General features: G+C 37.8%; 3 protein-coding genes across 6 annotated transcripts in view; 1 reads left to right on the forward strand and 2 right to left on the reverse strand.

Moving 5' to 3' along the window:
* Positions 1-492: 492 nt before the first annotated feature.
* Positions 493-5,051, reverse strand: mul2 (mitochondrial E3 ubiquitin protein ligase 2). Of its 2 annotated transcripts, none has more exons than XM_065262215.2 (5): positions 4,931-5,051; positions 4,317-4,459; positions 2,610-2,697; positions 2,381-2,501; positions 493-2,278 (listed from the first exon to the last, which is right to left on the reverse strand). In XM_065262215.2, the coding sequence occupies exons 2-5, from the start codon at positions 4,431-4,433 to the stop codon at positions 1,561-1,563; spliced, it is 1,044 nt and encodes a 347-aa protein (XP_065118287.1). In that variant the 5' UTR covers positions 4,434-4,459; positions 4,931-5,051; the 3' UTR covers positions 493-1,560. The 2 variants fall into 2 exon arrangements, with proteins under 2 accessions (XP_065118287.1, XP_065118289.1); XM_065262217.2 differs by having other exon boundaries at positions 4,942-5,041.
* A 212-nt stretch (positions 5,052-5,263) lies between these two features.
* Positions 5,264-13,544, forward strand: alg3 (ALG3 alpha-1,3- mannosyltransferase). Its single transcript, XM_073814889.1, has 9 exons — positions 5,264-5,477; positions 5,965-6,064; positions 7,292-7,439; positions 7,631-7,791; positions 8,910-9,030; positions 9,121-9,326; positions 9,498-9,573; positions 12,155-12,300; positions 12,500-13,544. The coding sequence occupies exons 1-9, from the start codon at positions 5,300-5,302 to the stop codon at positions 12,651-12,653; spliced, it is 1,290 nt and encodes a 429-aa protein (XP_073670990.1). The 5' UTR covers positions 5,264-5,299; the 3' UTR covers positions 12,654-13,544.
* Positions 13,545-13,671: 127 nt separating this feature from the next.
* The window catches only part of vwa5b2 (von Willebrand factor A domain containing 5B2), a 28,495-nt gene continuing 21,907 nt past the window's right edge, over positions 13,672-20,259 (reverse strand). For 2 of the 3 annotated variants that reach the window (XM_073814888.1, XM_065262032.2), the window contains 5 exons: positions 19,587-19,715; positions 18,971-19,021; positions 18,799-18,880; positions 18,337-18,460; positions 13,672-16,391 (listed from right to left, as the gene is read on the reverse strand). In XM_073814888.1, the coding sequence (XP_073670989.1) occupies positions 15,747-16,391; positions 18,337-18,460; positions 18,799-18,880; positions 18,971-19,021; positions 19,587-19,715 (1,031 nt within the window). In that variant the 3' untranslated portion in view covers positions 13,672-15,746. The remainder of the gene's footprint in view (positions 16,392-18,336; positions 18,461-18,798; positions 18,881-18,970; positions 19,022-19,586; positions 19,716-20,259) is intronic. The other variant, XM_065262035.2, reaches the window with a different exon arrangement.

Below are 20,259 nucleotides of genomic sequence, written 5' to 3' on the forward strand. Positions count from 1 at the left end.
GCTGTGTGTGTGAATGTCCTCTAAGAGAAGGACGTGCAGTGACAATGGTCTCTGCTGACTCATGCAGTGTAATTGTTGACTCATTTTATATACAGCAGACAAAAGCACCAAATCACAAAAATTTGTCTAAAGAGAACAATAACAGTTGGGAGATATAATGTATGTGAGAACAACAACAAGCCTTTTTCAGTCCTTTGAAGCTGGAAAGTTACAAGGCATCTTAGGGTTAGATACTTTTTTCTTTGAACGTGCATGACTGAACGTTTTATCTGACTTTTTGGGCCTTGTCACACGGTATCAAATGTCTTTGCCTTAGTCACATTTTTGTATGGAGAATAAGATTAGTTGTTGTCTAACATATACAATATCACTTTTTAAATATTTAATACTATATAATGACCAATTAATGAAAAACTCAGAGGTGAAGGCTGTTGTTATAAAATGTGCATACGGTAACCGGTGCAGAGGATGAATCCTGAAAAGGATTTTTTTAATTCTTCAACAATGTAGAGCAGGGGTTGGCATTCCTGGTCGTCCTGTTTAGCTCCAACCTTAATTAAACACATGAAAAATCTAATCAAAGGCCACAAGATTATTGGAAATACATTGGAGCTAAACTTTGCAGGACAGTGGCCCCCCGGGACCAAGAATGCCTGATGTAGAGGAAGATTGATTGATGTTAAAAATATGAGTATGAGTCTGTATGCCCCCTGGTGGTTTCATATGAAACGACAGGCACTGCTAGTAAATGCAGACTCATCAGAGCTCAGCTTGACCTTGGTGAAGGCTTACTGAGGATCTTTTCATTACCAAAGTACTGTTTAATATGCCAGGAGGACAGTACCCAAAACTTTAATTGTTAAGCATCAGCTTTTAAAGAAAATTTTCCTAAATATTTCCCAACGAACTACATCAACCAGCTCAGAGTGGTACTTTCATTTATAAATTAAGGCACTAAGCAAAACATTTAAATTTTCAAGCTATTTGTTAGACAGGTACATTTTCTTGTTGTATAAACCAGAAAACCAGTGTTCAATACTGTATGTGGCTGATCTTTTCTCAAATACAACCCTCCTGTAGGCTTAGATTAACCGTTTGATGCATGCATGGCAAAGCATAATAAACAACAGGAAGTTAAAAACAGGTCAAAAATCAGTATTCCATCTAAATCCTCGAAATCAGTCCATAAGTCTTACCTTAAACTATATGTTAAAACTGAAATAAGGATTGTAATGCAAAAATATATCTATTGAATATTAGAATTCAAGTCACCAGATACTTAAATGTCTATTGCAACTTTTCATCTATCCAGCAATCACAATCCAGCATTTACATGTGCGTGGCAGGTAAATTCATATGAGGAATTTCCATCACACATGTCCTGTTCACTGCAGTAGTACCTTGCAACAATGCTTTGAAGTTTAAGGTTGTTTCTACAAGCTGTTTAGGTTCAACCAATCCCTTAATGTGTATACCGTTAAATCACATCTTTGTCTATTTCACGTCTGTCCATTACTGATACAAAGCATGAGCAACGGTTAACCAGATCTCATTAATCTCTTAGGCCTGATATAAAGGCACCACTCTTTTGATGATCTGTCTACAGATGGGGCAGTTGGGTTGGGGCAAGGCCTGATAGCAACGAAAACAGCAGCAGACGTGTCCACAGTCCAGCAGCACACAGCCTCGTGGATTACTCAGACATATGACGCAGGCGTTCTCTTGAACGTCCTCGCTGTTTTCCTCCAACCCTCTTTCTCTGGCATCCATCAGTTCAAATTGCCTCCTCATGTTTTCTTGCTCCCATCGTAGCTTCAAGTGTCGATAATACCTGCGGCCCGCCCACAGCAGCACGACCACACCTGCTATCGTGCAAACACACGCCAAAACCCTCCATACCTCGGCCTGGCATTCCTGCTCCAGTCGCAGTGTCTCAAAGTCTTCCGTGCTCAAGAAGTACTCGGAGCCGTCTGTGGGTGGGCGGAGTTTTGGGAGGCGGTCCGTGTCCAGGATAAGTTCGCCCACTGCTGTCAGCGATGCGCCCACCTTCAGCATCTCCTCCGTTTCTAACTGACCTTTGGGTTTCTCTCCACTCAGGTACTGACCAATCAGGTCCGTGAAGCCATAACTAGCCTGGTGGAACTTCTCATGGACGATTTCCATTTTGGGGCCGGTGGCCTCTAGGGGACAGAGCACACGCACGAATGCCTTGTTTACACCGAGTAGATTAAATGGCACAGCGTTCACGCGTTGGTGAAGGATGCGCTCGCTGTCTGTCCTACGGGATGAGGTAAGGAAGAAAACAGTGTATGTTTAGAGGAGAAAAATATGATGTTTGGCTGAATGATTTATATTTATAATGGCAAAGGGTTAATCTTACCAGGCGCGTGCGAAACTGTTCCAAACAAGTTTGTGTTCCCTAAGGACGAGTTTCTGAATGACACCAACACTTCCTTCCTGAAACTGACTCCTTAATGGTTCTCCTATAGGCTGGGCTGTACCTACAGTACATACAGATAGAGAAATAAGGAAGTAGCAGAATTAAAAAAAACTTGGATCATTATAAATGTCCTATATATAGAGAGAGCGAGATAAATAAGGAAGATTACCCTCGATAACCACGTACTGTAGACATTTCCCTGGTGTGGCATTTAAAAGGTCTGCCAGGTTCTCATCCAGTGCCAGTTGTGGAGCTTCCTAATATGAAATTTACTTATTTAATAACCTCTCATTTGAATAGTACCGCAAAATTTCTCCATAAATATCATGAATGTAAAACAAAGAGGCCTGCAGATCACCCTAACAGAGCAATAGTTTTTAAGGGATAGATGATCACCCAAAAATTCAAATTCTGTCATTTTCTCATCCTCATGTTGTTCTAACTTTGTATGCATTTTTTATTTTGCTGAACGCAACAGATGGTAAGCACACAGCTGATTATAACCACTGACTTCCATTGTAGGGAAAAAAATATTATTGAAGTATTGGGATAAAATAGGAAGATGATATTTTGATAAATAATGGTAAGCACCCAGATAGCAAGCAACTATTGAAACAATGTTAAAATTGTTAATTTGTCAATGTTAATCCCATTAAATCAAAATTCACTTTTGCATCCTTTATGCAAAAAAGATAGAAATTTAAACAAAACACTATTGTGGTGATCAATGTTTGCTTTAGTTTGGCCCCAGTTTTCTTTGGTGGTTGAAGCATGTTTTAAAATACTTTTGCTATTGCAAAGAAAACTTAGATCTAATGTGATCAAGCAATTTAATTGTAGATATACCTAAATAATATTTCTTGTGTGTGCGTGCGGTGTTAATGATGATAAAAAATGGGTTAAATTACAGTGCTAGTTGGAAGCAGTGTCCGGTCTGTTATTTTCTGAATTATAAAAACATAATTAGAAGATTTAACTAGTGAATCAATCTCTGGTATCATGAATCAGTCTATGAACCTCATCAATGGTGATGATTAACAAAAGAAAGCTTCATGCTGCAATGTATTCTGGGTATCAACATAGTACTAATCTAATTTATTGCAGTAGATTGTTTTATCTAAATTAGTTTGATGATTGTCAACATTGTTAATATTTTTAGGATATGTGATGTCTGAATGTGTCAGAACTATTTCCGTTTACCTCGTCACAGTGCATTAACAAACCAGAACAATTATAACAATTATAAGTCATAAAACAATCAACATCATGATGTAAAGCAGCTTAATATAATATCATCTTGACATCTTTATAAAAAGCAACCAATTTTAACTTATCTTTGAAACACATCTTTCTTTTCCAATGCAGATGTGTTTTTACATAAACACTGAGAAAAGAAAGATTTAACTTAGTGAAAGTCAAGGGCTTAACTAAACCAAACACTAATCACCATAATGTCAATATTAATGGAGGGTGCAAACGTGATATTGATTCAATGGGATTAACATTGACAAATCAACAATTTTTAACATTGTTTTAATGGCTGCTTGCTTTCTGGGCACATATGATACCTATTGAATTCCATCGTATTTGTTTTTCCTACTATGGAAGTAAATGGATACAAAATTGATGAAAGAATTTTCATTTTTTGCGTGAACTATCACTTTAAGTGTTGTTCAAGGGCATAATTGTGTAAAGGAATACCCATGCCATTCGTGCTGCTAACCCATAGTGTAGGATTTTAAATAAAAGGAACTAAAGTATTTTTATGACTTATACCGTAATCTAAAGCCAATAAAGGCAAAAAAAATTTACATTATAAACTTCTAAATACATAACAATGCAATTGTAAAGCATGGGACACAGTAATGTTACTCACATTCAGTCTGTCCACAGTTTTGCGTTTCTTCTTGTAAATATAGTAAAATAGACCAGATAGAGCCAGACTCGAACCCACACATACCACCTCCAGTGTTCGGATGGGGAAATCTTCCATCTGTCACCCCTTCTTGCCTTTAACTCCTAAGCACAGGGGAAATCATAACGAATATGGGAAAATAAGAAAACAGTATAAGAAATTATGTTTTTGCGATGACAGTCTAATATAGAGGACATATCTGATCTGAAGGAGTAAATGACTGAGATGAAACTATACATTAGAGCTATTAACGTTACACATACATAATCGTAAATATAGATTTAAGTTTAGATTTATTTTTATTTATAGATTTTTTTTTTTGAAGGACATGACAGCACAAATTCAGTAACTATCAGTTTCGCCAATGACAATAATTAAAAATCAAAAGATTACGAGTTTTACGATAATGTAAGTTTACAAAACAATCAAGTCATTTGTTGGAGGCTATTAACTAAGATTAAATATTTGACACGGGTGTATTAAATAAATAAATATTTAAAAACTTGAATCTGATACTATGTCCAATATTACACAAAGTACACAATCGAAATAATGTTTAAAGTGCAGAAATGTACCTCTAACTCACAGGATTCTCTCAAAAACCACGATCGATCGTGTTTGGGTCACGCTTTACATAAACATGTCATGACAGCTTTTGGGGTAGCTGTTCGTTTTGCCCGATTAAAAATAAATTATTACTTAATTTGAAGAAAAACACACAATACATGTGTTGTTTGCGATAAACTAGTTTAAAATATTTATTTACATGACTCGGGGTTTTTAAATAATTTGTAACAAAATGTTATTATTGCAAAAAAGTGTGTTGTGATGATGACTGACATGAATGGCGTCAGTTGACGGACTTTTATTTTGAAATGCATGTTTTTTTTCTCGTTTTTGCATTTGTAGATGAGTGAGTTGCTGACTTCACAGCTGCAGCCAACATGGCAGGAGGAAAGAAGAAATCCTCTACTTCCCCGTCAAGATTTCATAAAACACTTTCATCCCTATGGCAGGACAAACACATGGTGTTATTCAAAGCCGAGTACACGTTTTTGATCACGGCCGTGCTATGGTTCTTGGAAATTGGGATAAACATATGGGTGATCCAAAGAGTTGCATGTAAGTTCAGTAACTTAGACTTTCACAAGACCACCTGATTGATTATAATGTATAGTGGATCTGCAGCCAAAGAAATTAAGAAATATGGACTGATATCAAATTTCTCAGGTTAATGCATTAATGCAAATATTTGGTCGAACGATAGTTTTGTAGTATTGCTATTAAGGCACTTTTGTATAATTCATTCATTGCAGATAGACTAAAATTCACTTTTATAATCAACTCTTGCAGCTATATAAATGCAGTATAATAAAGTCTACAGTTTGGTTAGGCGGTGTGCTTTGTTATACGTGTTAGATGCATAAGTGTCTAAAAGGGAAACACGTGTACAGATCGTGTCACTGTCAATCTTACAGTAGGACTATAGTACATAATGACAAACTTAAAAACATGACACACTAACATGCAGTATGCAAAGAGAAGTTTTAAGTACCCACAGATTTACTTGTTAGATTGTTTATTAATGAAAGTGTCTGTCTGTGCATAGATACGGAGATCGACTGGAAAGCATATATGGATGAAGTTGAAGGAGTTATTAACGGCACGTATGACTACACACAGCTGAAAGGCGACACGGGGCCGCTGGTGTAAGTACAACTTATGTTTCTGCCTGAGCAACAGCTTGAAAAATGTTGACTTTTTTTAATTAATCAATTTTTTTGCATTTTAGCAATTGTGGCCACGTTATATAATACTGGCAGAAATGACCCTGATGTGCTTCATAAACTTTAGTTTTTTAGTTTTGGAGTTCACATCTATATTGGGCTCATACTGGCTGGTTTGCCATTGTTCAGTCAGTCATCCATTAAAAAAACAACAACGTTTTTTTTTAAATAAAATTGTAGTTATGCATTTTAACAAACTAATATGTTTGGACAATTTTATACAAAACTAATTTTAGACCTTTAATTTCAGCCTTCAGATTAAAAGGTTTGATAGTACTTTGCTGAAATTCAAATTACATCTATTCAGTTTGCCTAAATTCAATTGTGTGTATTTCTGTTAATTTTGTGAAAATATTATCATGAAATATTCAAGAAAAACATTCTTGTTTTTTGTGTGTATTGGTATTTAAATAAAATGTACAAGGTTCAAATACAAATAAAATAAAAAATGCAGTAATCTCATATCATATATACAATTAATCATTCAGATGGCCAATACCGATAGTTTGGTGGTTATATTAACTTGCATTTACTAAATTCTGAAGATAAAATTTTCTGAATGTTAATCATTCATATAATGATGATCATTAATATTGATAATTAAACTAGTGATGTTTCTTTACTTTTTCCATACACAGAGCTTAAAGGGATAGTTCACTTTAAAATGAAATTTCTGTCATCATTTACTCATCCTCATGTTGTTCTAAACATGTATGAATTTCTTTTTGATGAACACAAAAGAAGATATTTTGAGAAATTATGGTAAAAACACAGCAGATATTGACTTCCGTAGTAGGAATAAAAAAATATGGAATTAAATGAGTACCGTCAACTGTGTGCTTTCCATCATTTACCAAAATATTTTCTTTATCATTTATCACAATACTTCCAAAATATAATTTTTCCTACTATGGAAGTCAATGGTCACTATCTGCTGTGTGTTTACCAACATTTCTCAAAGTATCTTCTTTTGTGTTCATCAGAAAAAAAGAAATTCATACAGGTTTAGAACAACATTATTGCATTTTCCTGTTAAACATGAAATGTTTAAAATGCTGCCTTCATATCCAGTACTTCTATACATTTCATGTGCTTTACTTGATCAATAACAACTATAATTACTATATTGTGCATTAATGTGTGTTACAGGTATCCAGCTGGCTTTGTGTATATATTTACAGTGCTGTATTATATCACTGATCATGGCCTGAATATTCGTTTGGGTCAATACCTGTTCGCTATTTTCTACCTGATCACCCTCCTGCTTGTGTTCCGCATTTATCACCGCACTAAAAAGGTGACACACCTACCTCATCTAAATCCACTTTCATTGGTTTAAACTTAACTTAAAAAACTTAAAGTAATTTTTTTAATTAAAATGGATAGGGTGGTATGCCACAGAATAACTTTGGATCTGGTTTTTTGAGAAAGTGTCCTGTTTTTAATAATGTTGCTAATGTTTGTTTCATATTTTCATCTCTTCTTTAGGTTCCACCATATGTGTTTTTCTTCGTCTGCTGTGCTTCCTATCGGATCCATTCTATCTTTGTATTGCGTCTTTTTAATGATCCAGTAGCCATGATGCTGCTGTTTGGTGCCATCAATCTCTTTCTGGATGGCCATTGGACTTTAGGATGTGCTCTCTACAGGCAAGTAGATATCAGGTTTATCTTCTGTCAGTTTAAATATCAAGCTCTGTGTTTATGCCGTCACAGATATCCATCTATGGTGCATTACAATGTTCTGATGTCTGATTTCAGTTAAAGCATGTACTATTCTGGTTTGGAGCTTCTGTGAGAATGTTGAAGTCCCTCTTAATTCTTCTCTGAGGATCATAATAATAGCATATGTAAAGTTTTTTCTGTGACAGTAATTTCTTCATGCTTTAAAACGGCTTTAATGTAATTTATACCCTCAGTTGCACTGTTGCACAGCTCAGACCATAGATTTTAATATGCTAATTAGCCCCCGCTTCCCAATTGCACAGCTCAGACCATTTATATGAATATGCTAATTAGTCCCCGCCTCTACTCAATCACACAGCTCAGTTTGGTTTGTACCACAGGCACTTGCTCAAAACCCAATTTAACTCTTTCCCCGCCATTGACGAAATAACTTGTCAATTACAAGAAACGCTTCCCTGCCAATGACGAGAATTTCCGGCTTTCCGCAATACCGCTATTATCCACCACTTCCACAACTTATACAACCCGGAAGTAGAGCCTTGCGTGAGAGAGAGAGAACTACGTTTATGTTTTAAAGATCGCTTTGCATCTGATCTCTATCAAAAGTCCTTCACAAAAATTGAAATATCTCAGCTTTTTGCTCAAAATTGGGTGGTTTTGAAGAAACCTACCCATATTTGAGAGGTGATAAAAAGAGAACTAATGAAGGTAGGATGAAACGTGTTTTTTTTTTTTTTTTGAAAACAGAGGGTCTGTTCATTAATTTGATATATTGTTTGTTTATATATTTAAAGAAGAACATTTTCTGGAAGGCATTAAACTTTTGTGAAAAACATGAAAAATGCTGGCGCTGGCTGGCAACTTTTTTTAAAATGCTAGTGGTGAAAGAGTTAATTTAATTGTATTATGCATTACACATCTGGTGAAGAAGACATTTTGCTTATGGTTTGATTTTTGTTTTCTCCCACCCAAAAATTATAAACTGTGGTTATAACATCAGAACATTTATCACTTAATGAACATCTGGTTGTTTTAGCTGTGAATATGCATTTAATATAAATATCCCTCTGTGGTACGGACAGTTTTGCCGTGTCGGTGAAGATGAACGTTCTTCTTTTCGCTCCGGGTCTCCTCTTTCTCCTCCTGTGTGAGTTTGGTCTTTGGAAAACTTTACCCAGACTCATTCTGTGTGCTGTCATCCAGGTTAGACACATGAACATATATAATAAAATTGAGCTTTAATGTTCTGCTTTGTTCTGGCTGTAACACTTCTGTTATCTCTCATTTCATCAGGTGTTGTTGGGGTTGCCGTTCCTCCTGGTGAACCCTGTTGGTTATGTTAGTCGGGCCTTTGACCTGGGCAGGCAGTTTCTGTTTAAGTGGACGGTGAACTGGCGTTTTCTCTCTGAAGATGTGTTTTTGAATCGATACTTTCATCTTGCTCTGCTTCTGGCTCACCTCACCACGCTTGTCGTTTTTGCTCTGAAGAGATGGAAAAGGTAAAGGAAAGAACTTTGTCACTTCACTTGTTTGTGTTGTGGAATGATACGATCAGATATTATATCATAACATCAAGTGTTGTGTGTTTGATATATGAACAAAATTTGCTAGAGGACTAAGAAGAGTTTCTGCTGGTCCTGACTGTATCTTGAAATTTGTGCTTATTACAGGCCTGGGAACAGTATTTGGTCTATTCTAAAGGAACCCTCAAAGAGGAAGGAGAGTCCACAGAAACTCAGTGCTGATCATATCCTTTTAATGCAAAATCTATAAATCTAATATTTAAAGTCTGTCTGTCTGACTCACTCACTCACACGCTCTTTCTTTCACTCACTCACTCACTCACTTTTACTCACTCTTTTTTATTTCTTTTTCACTCATTCCTTCTTTCACTCACTCACTCACTTTTTTCTTTCACGCCCTCTTTCACTCTCTCACTCACTCACTCACTCACTTTTTTCTTTCACGCACTCTTTCACTCTCTCACTTTTTCACTTACCTTTTCACTCACTCACTTACTTTTAGTCAATGTTTTTTCTTTCTCACTCTCTTTCTCTTTCACTCACTTTTACTCACTTTTTTCTTTCTTTCTCACTCCCTTACTCTCTCTTTCTTTTTTTTTCTTTCACTCTTTCGCTCACTCACCAACTAATTCTTTCTTTCACTCACTCACTAACTTTGACTCACTCACTAACTTTCACTCACTCACTAACTCTCTCTCCCTCACTAACTCTCACTTTTTCTCATACTTGCTTTTTCTTTCACTCACTCACTCACTCACTCACTCACTCACTCACTCACTCACTCACTCACTCACTCACTCACTCACTCACTCTTTCTCATACTCGCTTTTTCTTTCAATCACACTCACTCACTCACTCACTGACTCACTTACTAACTTACTAACTTCACTCAGTCACTCACTCACTAACTTTCACTCACTCACTCTTTCTCATACTCGCTTATTCTTTCACTCACTCACTTTTTTCTTTCATTCACTCTTTCACTTATTCACTCTTTCACTCACTCACTGTTGCTCACTATTTCACTCACTCTTTCTTTCTCTTACTCTTTTACTCACTCACTAACTCTCACTCTTTCACTCACTCACTTTTTCTCATAATTGCTTTTTCACTCACTCACTCACTCACTCACTCACTCACTCACTCACTCACTCACTTTCACTCTCTCTTACTAACTTTCACTCTTTCACTCACTCACTAACTCTCACTCACTCTTTCTCGTACTCGCTTTTTCTTTCAATCACTCACTAACTTTCACTCAGTCACTCACTCACTCACTCACTAACTTCACTCACTTACTAACTTCACTCACTCACTCACTAACTTTCACTCACTCTTTCTCATACTCGCTTTTTCTTTCACTCACTTTTCACTCACTTACTTTTACTCACTTTTTTCTTTCATTCACGCTTTCACTCTCTCACTTATTCACTCAATCACTCACTTTCACTCTCTCTTACTAACTTTCACTCTTTCACTCACTCACTAACTCTCACTCACTCTCTTTCACTCACTCAATGTTACTCACTAACCTTTACTCCCTCACTCACTAACTTCACTCAGTCACTCACTCTTTCTTATACTCGCTTTTTCTTTCACTCACTCACTTTTACTCACTTTTTTTCTTTCATTCACTCTTTCACTTATTCACTCTTTCACTCACTCACTTACTCTCTCTCCCTCACTAACTCTCACTTTTTCTCATACTTGCTTTTTCTTTCACTCACTCACTCACTCACTCACTCACTCACTCACTCACTCACTCACTCACTCACTCACTCACTCACTCACTCACTCACTCACTCTTTCTCATACTCGCTTTTTCTTTCAATCACACTCACTCACTCACTCACTCACTGACTCACTTACTAACTTCACTCAGTCACTCACTCACTCTTTCTCATACTCGCTTATTCTTTCACTCACTCACTTTTTTCTTTCATTCACTCTTTCACTCACTCACTTACTCTCTTTCACTTACTCTTTCACTCACTCACTGTTGCTCACTATTTCACTCACTCTTTCCTTCTTTTACTCACTCACTAACTCTCACTCTTTCACTCACTCACTTTTTCTCATACTTGCTTTTTCTTTCACTCTCTCTTACTAACTTTCACTCTTTCACTCACTCACTAACTCTCACTCACTTTTTCGTACTCGCTTTTTCTTTCAATCACTCAGTAACTTTCACTCAGTCACTCACTAACTTACTTACTTCACTTACTCACTCACTAACTTTCACTCACTCTTTCTCATACTCGCTTTTTCTTTGACTCACTTACTTTTACTCACTTTTTTCTTTCTTTCATTCACTCTTTCACTCTCTCACTTATTCACTCAATCACTCACTTTCTCTCTCTCTTACTAACTTTCACTAACTCTCACTCACTTTTTCTCTCACTCACTCTCTTTCACTCACTCAATGTTACTCACTGTTTCACTCATTCTTTCTTTCTTACACTTTCACTCTTTCACTCACTCACTCACTAACTCTTTCTTTCAATCACTCACTAACTTTCACTCACTTGCTAACTTCACTCACTCTTTCTCATACTCGCTTTTTCTTTCACTCACTCACTTTTTTCTTTCTTTCACTCACTCTTTCTTTTACTCACTCTTTCTCACTCACTTTTTCACTCACTCTTTCTTTCTCTTACTCTTGAACTCACTCACTAACTTTCACTCACTCTTTCTCTCACTCACTCACTCTTTCTTTAACTCAATCACTCACTCACTTTTTCTTTCACTCACTTACTCACTCTTTCTCTCAATTCAATGAAAATTGTTCCTTAACCCAGATCATACAGACGGTTCTGATTCTGTTCACCTCCAACTTCATTGGGATGTGCTTTAGCAGATCTTTACATTATCAGTTTTATGTCTGGTACTTCCATACGCTTCCCTACCTGCTGTGGAGTGGAGGAGTCAAAAAGCTTGCTCACCTGCTCAGGTAAAACACAAACCTAAAGGGAATATTGGTTAGGATCTCTCATAGTCATACACACACAGGTTTCATAGTATGATGATATTTACTATACTATAACATAACATAACCCTCTCACAAACCTGATAATTAATGAAGTATGATTTATGAGCAACAGTAAAAATAATTTAATGTTTTTGTTTCATTTATTTGTCTATTGTTTTAGGGTGTTGATTCTGGGTCTGGTCGAACTCTCCTGGAACACGTTTCCCTCCACCACCTACAGCTCTTTATCGCTTCACGTCTGCCATCTCATCATCCTGCTCTGCTTGTGGTTCAACCCGACTGCAGCTCCTCAGAACAAAGCTAAGCGCCAGTGACCAGGGCCCTCGCTGTGTGGGATGAGGGTCGATTGGATCTCCGTCCACAAGACCCTTCTACCCTAGGTGCAAACAAGGGGCATTGCAGGCATCATCTGTGGCCTCAGTCAGTACCATGAGACTGAAATCAGTGTGGTTTGTTAACAGTATGTGTACAGGTATGCGATGGACAGAGTGTTTACATTCGTTCTCAGGATTGTTAAGGCTTAATGCTCAGTCCAGGATGTAGGGATTTGTGGATGAAAAGGACATTTTATAAAAGAATCAGTTTGTTACACCGGATGTCAGCGCAGGTCTCTGGTTGTCGGCTAATGAGCGCATCGTATTCAGGACTGTTGGTATAAGAGCCTATGATGTTACTGTGATATTAAGCTTCTTTCTAAATTACATCTTATTGATTTTGATTTATTCAGGGATTTGTTTTATTTCCAATTGTGACTATAAGCTTTACAAGATCGCCATGATAACATGTATAGGGCACAAAGGAATAGCATTGATCTGCTTTCCATTTCTTTAGCGTTTGAGACAATGAACTTCTTCAATGACGTTCTTCGCTTAGCTCATGCATTTGTTTACTGCCTTTGCTTTTTCTTGTCTTTTGTGTTGTTTTTCCTTTTCTAGTGTGAAGAAGGAAATAGAAGGAATAGATCATTTTTGGGGTGCATTTTTTTTATTTTATTTTATGAGAGTGTTGAAGACTGATCTTAAGCGTTTGGGGTTGGCTTTTTATTTTTGCATGATACCAAACGTGTGATAACTGTAACAAAACAGCTGTTGTCCATAGTATTTCAGACTAATTGAACAATTGAACTGAGAATTGATTGATTCTTTATTTACTATAATATGATCCTCTGCATTAAACGCTGTGTTGTTTTACACATTCATTAGCAAGTTTTTTTGAGCAGACTGCCTTTAATACATATAAACTCGCTTTTCATTTACAAATAAGATGACCAATCAGAAACATCACAGGAAGGCAAAGCAAGCACTCATCCATGTGTACACACAAACAATTACAATAGTTTGTAAACAAAATACTTATTCAAATTTAAAAAAAAAGACAGGTGGTCTAAAGGAACTCTAAACAGAAAAACAAACAAATATAAACTAGTCAAATACAGCTCAAAATGGTCCGATCTTGACATGCGCTCATTCGTTCTTATGTTGTTATTTGGTCTCGTGATTTACTATTGCTGTGGGAAATTTTTCGAAGATTTTGCAGTAAATACTGTCTACGCACCCTTACGAAAATTAATTTTTTTTATAGTAACCGTGGTTTTACTATAATAACCATGGCTTTAACCATGTTTATTTGTAGCAATAACATTTTCAGACAGCAGGGGCCTCATCTATAAAGCATGCGCACCAGTGATGCACGGGATGATCCAAAATGAGCAGGTGCCTGGAGTCACCCACGGTTACGAGTCATACAAAAACATTTTTAATGATATTCGGGTTGCAGTCAGTCAGGTCGTTTGAAATAAAGATGCAAATTAACTATTTTAAACAATTACTACTTGCGGGTCTGGTACAATATTTTGCGCTCCAAGTTGTGAGCAGGTTAGTTGAAAACGTCGGTCGGGTGCGGGTTGTTTATACATTGACCCGCGCATCACTGGTGCGCACGCACAGATTTCATCGTGAAGTGTGTGCCAGTGGCAGCCGGTGACTGTGCGTTCACACCAGATGCGGAAGAGGCAACAAAAACGCGCTATTCGAGCGTAGTTGAATTCTAATACATTTTGAAGCTTACTCGCTTCATTCTCGCATGAAATTTTAGTCATTCGAGACATCCATGTGTACATATACGTGCTTACATAGCTCAAATTGAGTAAACTTACTTGATTGTTTGACGACCTCACTCACTTTCTTCCAAGCAAGATCCTTTTAATTCCTGTAAAAGTACGAAGATGTCTCATGTAGCGATGATGATGATTGTCCTCCATTGTTGTTTTGTTTTTCTGCCTCCGCTTGCTGCCTGTAATCACGTTATTACTAGAGCAAGCTCCTGATTGGTTAACGTGGCGTGAAAATCTGCCAAAGTTCAGATTTTTCAACTCGCGCCGATCATGTGGCAACGCTCAATTTGCGCTGCACCATTCGCACTTACCGTGCCGCAGGATGCCTATTCGCGTCTTTGCATTGATTTAACATGTAAATCACTCGCGCTTTCCGCCTCTTCCACATCTGGTGTGAACGCACCATGACTGGCGCGAATTCAGCATATGTGTTCATTGCGTCGTGAACCATGTGCATCTTGTCAAATAAGTGCCTGCTGAACACGTGTCAAAACGGTTTATAATAAAAGAAACGCTCATGTTCATAAAATACTCGCAAGACACTAACTTAACAGTAAACTCTGATTACACATGAGATTATGCGAGTATCTGGCAAACACGAGCATCACTTTTATCAAAAACCCTTTAAACGCGTCTGCAGCACTTATTTTAACAGGACGCATGGTTAACATGACGCACCGAACACATATTTTGAAATGACGAGCCACATACATGTTGTGATGAGCTTTGCATAGTGCGTCCTCGAAAAAGAAGTCACCGGCCGCCAGTGTGTCCGCGGCAAAGTCCGCATTTATAAAAATATCTTTGACGTGGAAAAGTACTTAGCGCCAGGTCAGGGTCTAAGCAGACGTCCGCAATTTTACGTGTTCAATTGCTGCAGGCCTTTGAAAATTTAAGTCTTTTTTGCTGCTTGTAAAGAATTTAAACTTTGAAAGGTGATTTTGTCAATTACATTAATTAGGCATTGTTTAAATGCGGAGAATTGAAACTATTTAGCTGCGCTTAATTTCAAAATCATTTGCGATTTATAGATTTCACATCTATATGCACGTTTTCTGTGCACACGTTCGTTTTATGAATCGCACATACGCACTTTTGAGAAATGATTTTGAGATCAAATTTTGTCTGGTTTCTACGCATTTTATAAATGAGGCCCCATATGACTACGGGCCGGATTTGGGCCAAAAAGTTGATTAATCTAGCTACCATTTCCTGGATTAAATCTCCTCAGTTAAGACTCAGAACACGAGTCTGCTAGCCCTAGCTGGTTTTCAACATCTTAAATTTGACTTCCTCACATGTTATTAGGGTTGTAACAAAGTACATTCAGTTTGATATTTTCATCCCAGTGGCGTAACAGCAGGAAAAGCTGCCTTGCTGCTGCCCTTAACCCAGCCAGGTCGACTCCTTCAGGCAGCGATTGGCACTTCAACCAGAAATCAGCTTTGGCTGCCATCAGTTCCCACTCTACGAAAAACCCAGCGCAACGGTGCTCCAACCAGGCCAAAGCTACAGCCGTAGCCCAGCTTGAGCTCTCTACATCCGTCTGTGCCAGCTCTTCTCCCTGTGGTTCTGCTGGATCTACAGGAGGTGCTTCACACATGTCGGTCTCAGAGCCCCGCCCACTGTCAGCCTGTGGGACTCCGCCCTCCTCTGAGCTGTGGGGGTCTGACAACATGCCAAGGGTTTCTTCGTGGTGGCGGCGTAGGTTTGCGTAAAGCACTCTGCCTGAGGTTTGGTCCTCTGGCCTGTGGGGGGTGCTGTGTTTTGCTGAAGCCAATGCCACGGCAGGTGGGGAGGTACAGCGGAAGGGAGGGCTCAGACTGTTACGGTGGCTGGGGTATGGAGATGCTCTTTTCAGACGTTCCAAAGGAATCTGAATACACTCCGAATATGACTCGGACAGCAAGAACGCACCTGAGGCCAGCTGGAGACGCACCTGTGGTAAGAGAAGCAGGTGAGATGTTTTGGCTTTATGATTTTTTGTCAAACTACCATAAAGCATAGCATTGTTAAGCTATATGCATGGAGGCTTCAGTCCAGTCCTGTCCCCAAAAGGCCTTCTGATTTTACCAAGTAAAAAAGATATTCCTGGGTCAACATTCCAATCAACCAATCAGATATGAGGAATATGTTTACAGTTAATATGAGGTTTAGGGGTAACACTTTACTTGAAGGGGTGTGCATAATACTGACATGACACCATCATAATCACGACATAACACGTGTCATGAACATGAAGGAGATTTGATGCATGTCATTCGCTCAATTATGTCATTTTTAATGCAAAGATGACATTGAGATGTCTTTGTTATGACAACTTGCCAAGTTATAATGTATTGGTTTATGTCATGACAACTTGACATTACCAAGACAACATAACTTGTCATAAATCTGTCATAAACATGATGTAGCAAATTAATTATCAAAATTAAGAAACTGCCTAGCTTTATGGGTTAACATTACATTAAACTGTTATGTGGTTAGTTTTGACATTCGCTGTCATGAGGCCATTATAAGTGTTACCGACCACTTTTTTACCAGTGATACAAATTTAATTTGTCATTAAATGTAATTAAGTGTTAATACTCTGTCAAGATGTTTGTTTCCTCCAGGTGTTAGAGAAATAAAATCAATCATGTAATAATAATTATAATAAATTAAAATTGCCAAATGCAATGACATATAATTTTATCAATCTCATGACATGTTCGTTGCATTTTGTTAGTTTTTTTTAAGAAACAATATGTAGTTTTTTAAAGTATTTTATTAATCAAAATCAATGTCTTTAATCATAAATATGTTCTCCTTGGTGACAAATTACATCTGCCAATGTTCTTACTTTTTCTTTCTAAGCTTAGAATTTCTTCCCTTTATTTACATTGAACGGGTAAGTCTTAGGAAGCTTCCATGTCGTTTCGCCATATTGACAAACTATAATAGCAGAGAGGGACAAAAAGCACTAGCCTACCGCAATGCGTTTTCGTTCAGAAGACGTGAACCAGCTGAAACGGACAAGGAGATCAGTGATTGCATAACGGCTACCGTAGTTGCAACATGCATTTGGAAAAGCGAGGCGCAAGAGAGCACTATTCATTTGAATGCAAAATACAATTTCACCACTAGATGGGGGAAAATCCTACTCATTGTCCCTTTAATTATATGACAGAGTATTAACACTTAACTCTTTCCCCACCATTGACGAGATATCTCATCAATTAAGAGAAAACGCTTCCCCGCCAATGACAAGATTTTCCGTCTTTCCGCAATACCGCAACCCTTCCGCAACTTTTTAAACCCGGAAGTATTGCCCTACCATAGGAATGAATGGGGCTAGGCTAAATGCTAACACATTCACAACGCGCTGTATAGTGCACGCATTGAAAAAAGATAGGTATGTATTTATTTGTCTAGGTTGATGTAATAACATAGTTTAATATGGCAAAAGGGTCGACTATTCCTTTAAGAGTTATAAAAAACAGCATTTAAACATGACTAATTGGGGTATAGTCCCACAATCTCGTCTGACGGTAATAAAAGTGCGTTTTTAAGGTGCAAAGTTCTGACAGGAATGTTCATCTGACAGGAAGCTTCATTTTATCAGGTATGTGCGTGTACCATATTTTTCCACTGGCAGCACGACTAACATGGCAGGGCATCTCCGGGTTCAAAGTCAGATATATTTCATAAACATCTAATCTAAAAATGGCAGATAATTTTTTGTGGTTAAAAAAGAAAAGGTAAATATTGAAAAATTAATCGAATCGTGGCCTTAGAATCGAAAATGTAATCGAATCGAGGATTTGGAGAATCGTGACACCCCTAGTATGCTAGTATTCTAATAAGCCATAGTGAGATGCCAGATATAGATTAAATTTACCAACCAGTGGCAGGTAATCAGGTGTGTCTGTTTCTGTCTGTCTGTCCGTCTCTGCAGAGAGACAGTGAGGTTTTAGAGGAGCTTGTTTTCCTGAGCCACTGTTGCTCTTGTGTCTGCCCAGACTAAACCTGCACAACACAGTAAAAAAACACCAGCGGTCATCTACAAGATTCATCTCAACTCAAGCAAGCAGGTCAAGATCCGGAGCAACGTTCACTTTAAACATCAGATTAAACTCCATAACTTTATATAAATCATGCCATACATTTTTTTCATTGTATATTTTCCCTGACATCCTAAGGTAAAGGCAAGTCAAGTCACACTTGTGCCACACAGACCATTAAAGATCAGAATCAACAGGATCATTAAACACCAGAAATATATGGCAGTCACAGTCACATGTGGTTTAACTGATTATAAGATTAATGTCATAAGATGTCTTGAGGTTAATATAATGTGAATTCACTTTGACCTGGACCCAAAGAAACTCTCCACAGAACGCTGAGAGCGAGATGACACCGCTGATGGACTGATGCTTCCACCTGTGCCTAAAAGACACAACATCATGACTCCCACAATGCACTGCTGCTACATAAATACTACATTTGTGATTGTTTCCTCATCTCTCATATACTCACTGCTGTCCCAGGATGTCATGCTGCACGGAGATGCAGGGGTGTCGTCTCTGTCTGTTTAAAAATGAAAACAACAGGGATGCACTGAACCAAACCAAGTTTTGCTTCTGTTATACAAGAACATTTTGTTTTGTAGCTTTACAATTTCACAAAAACTTGAAGCTGCAAATTCATTTGTTTTGGAATATTGTGGTATTTTTACAATTACAAATGACTTACATGTGAGGTTCATTTTTTTTTATTCAGGTGCCCTCATAATCTTTAATCAAAAATACAAATCGGGCAGGTAGACAAGGTCCAGGAAAAGATTGTAGCGATTAGCAATTAGCAACAGGACCCAACTTCAAAAGGCGGAACGTTTTCGTGAGAAGTTCAAATGTGCGTACAAATGTGAAACATGTACGCAATTATTAGTAAATGAGACCAATTGTGTCTTCAGTTGAGAATGGTGACTTCTAGAGATGTGTGTTATCTGTATAGATATGTTTTTGGGTGGACGGCAGCCCAACAGTCAAAAAATGGGTAGGCAAGACTTGGTTGGGCTGTGGTTAGTGTCGTATAGTATGCACTGTTTGTGTATTTTAAACCAAAAGAAATGCATTCATAAAGGTGAATTTACCTGTCGAGGCATGTGTGTCTTCTGTATCCTCACTGCCTCTGCTGGATGGACGGCGGCCAAATCCGACCGAGCACAACCTTTGTCTTTTGCTGCCCGAATGAGACCCGTGTCTCGTACCAAACCGCACACCTGACACACACACACACACACACACACACAAAGGGTTAATTAAAACTTTTCATTGTAAAATGTATGCCTTAAGAAGTTCTGCTTTGTGCATACACAGCTTACATTACGACCACCTGCCTAATAGTGCCTAGTTTAGCCTGCAAAACAGCAGCTATGTCAACAGCAGGTCCTCCAGTTCCCCTATATAGCAGGGTGGTGGTGGTGAGGTAGCAGAAACCTGCTTATCTAAGTCAAATCTCCTCTTATGTTTAATTTGGTGGAGGCCAAGGCATTAACTCTGGGGGTGGTCATAACTTAATGGCTCATCTGTGTAATAAACAATAGAAACATCACAGAAATTCTACTGGTTTTCATTCAAATACCAATAAGAACCATTAGCTTTTACCATTTAAAACTACTTCATGTAATATGTTTTGGGACATTTTCCAGTAGGATTTAATGCTCCCACCAATAAAACCCAACACATACCAGTAGAGACCATCAGAAACCATTATAGTTTCCATTTCAACCAATAAAATTCCCATTAAAACCATTACATCCAATA

The sequence above is a fragment of the Paramisgurnus dabryanus genome, chromosome 6 (genome assembly GCF_030506205.2).
Source record: "Paramisgurnus dabryanus chromosome 6, PD_genome_1.1, whole genome shotgun sequence".
Taxonomy (NCBI): Eukaryota; Metazoa; Chordata; class Actinopteri; order Cypriniformes; family Cobitidae; genus Paramisgurnus; species Paramisgurnus dabryanus.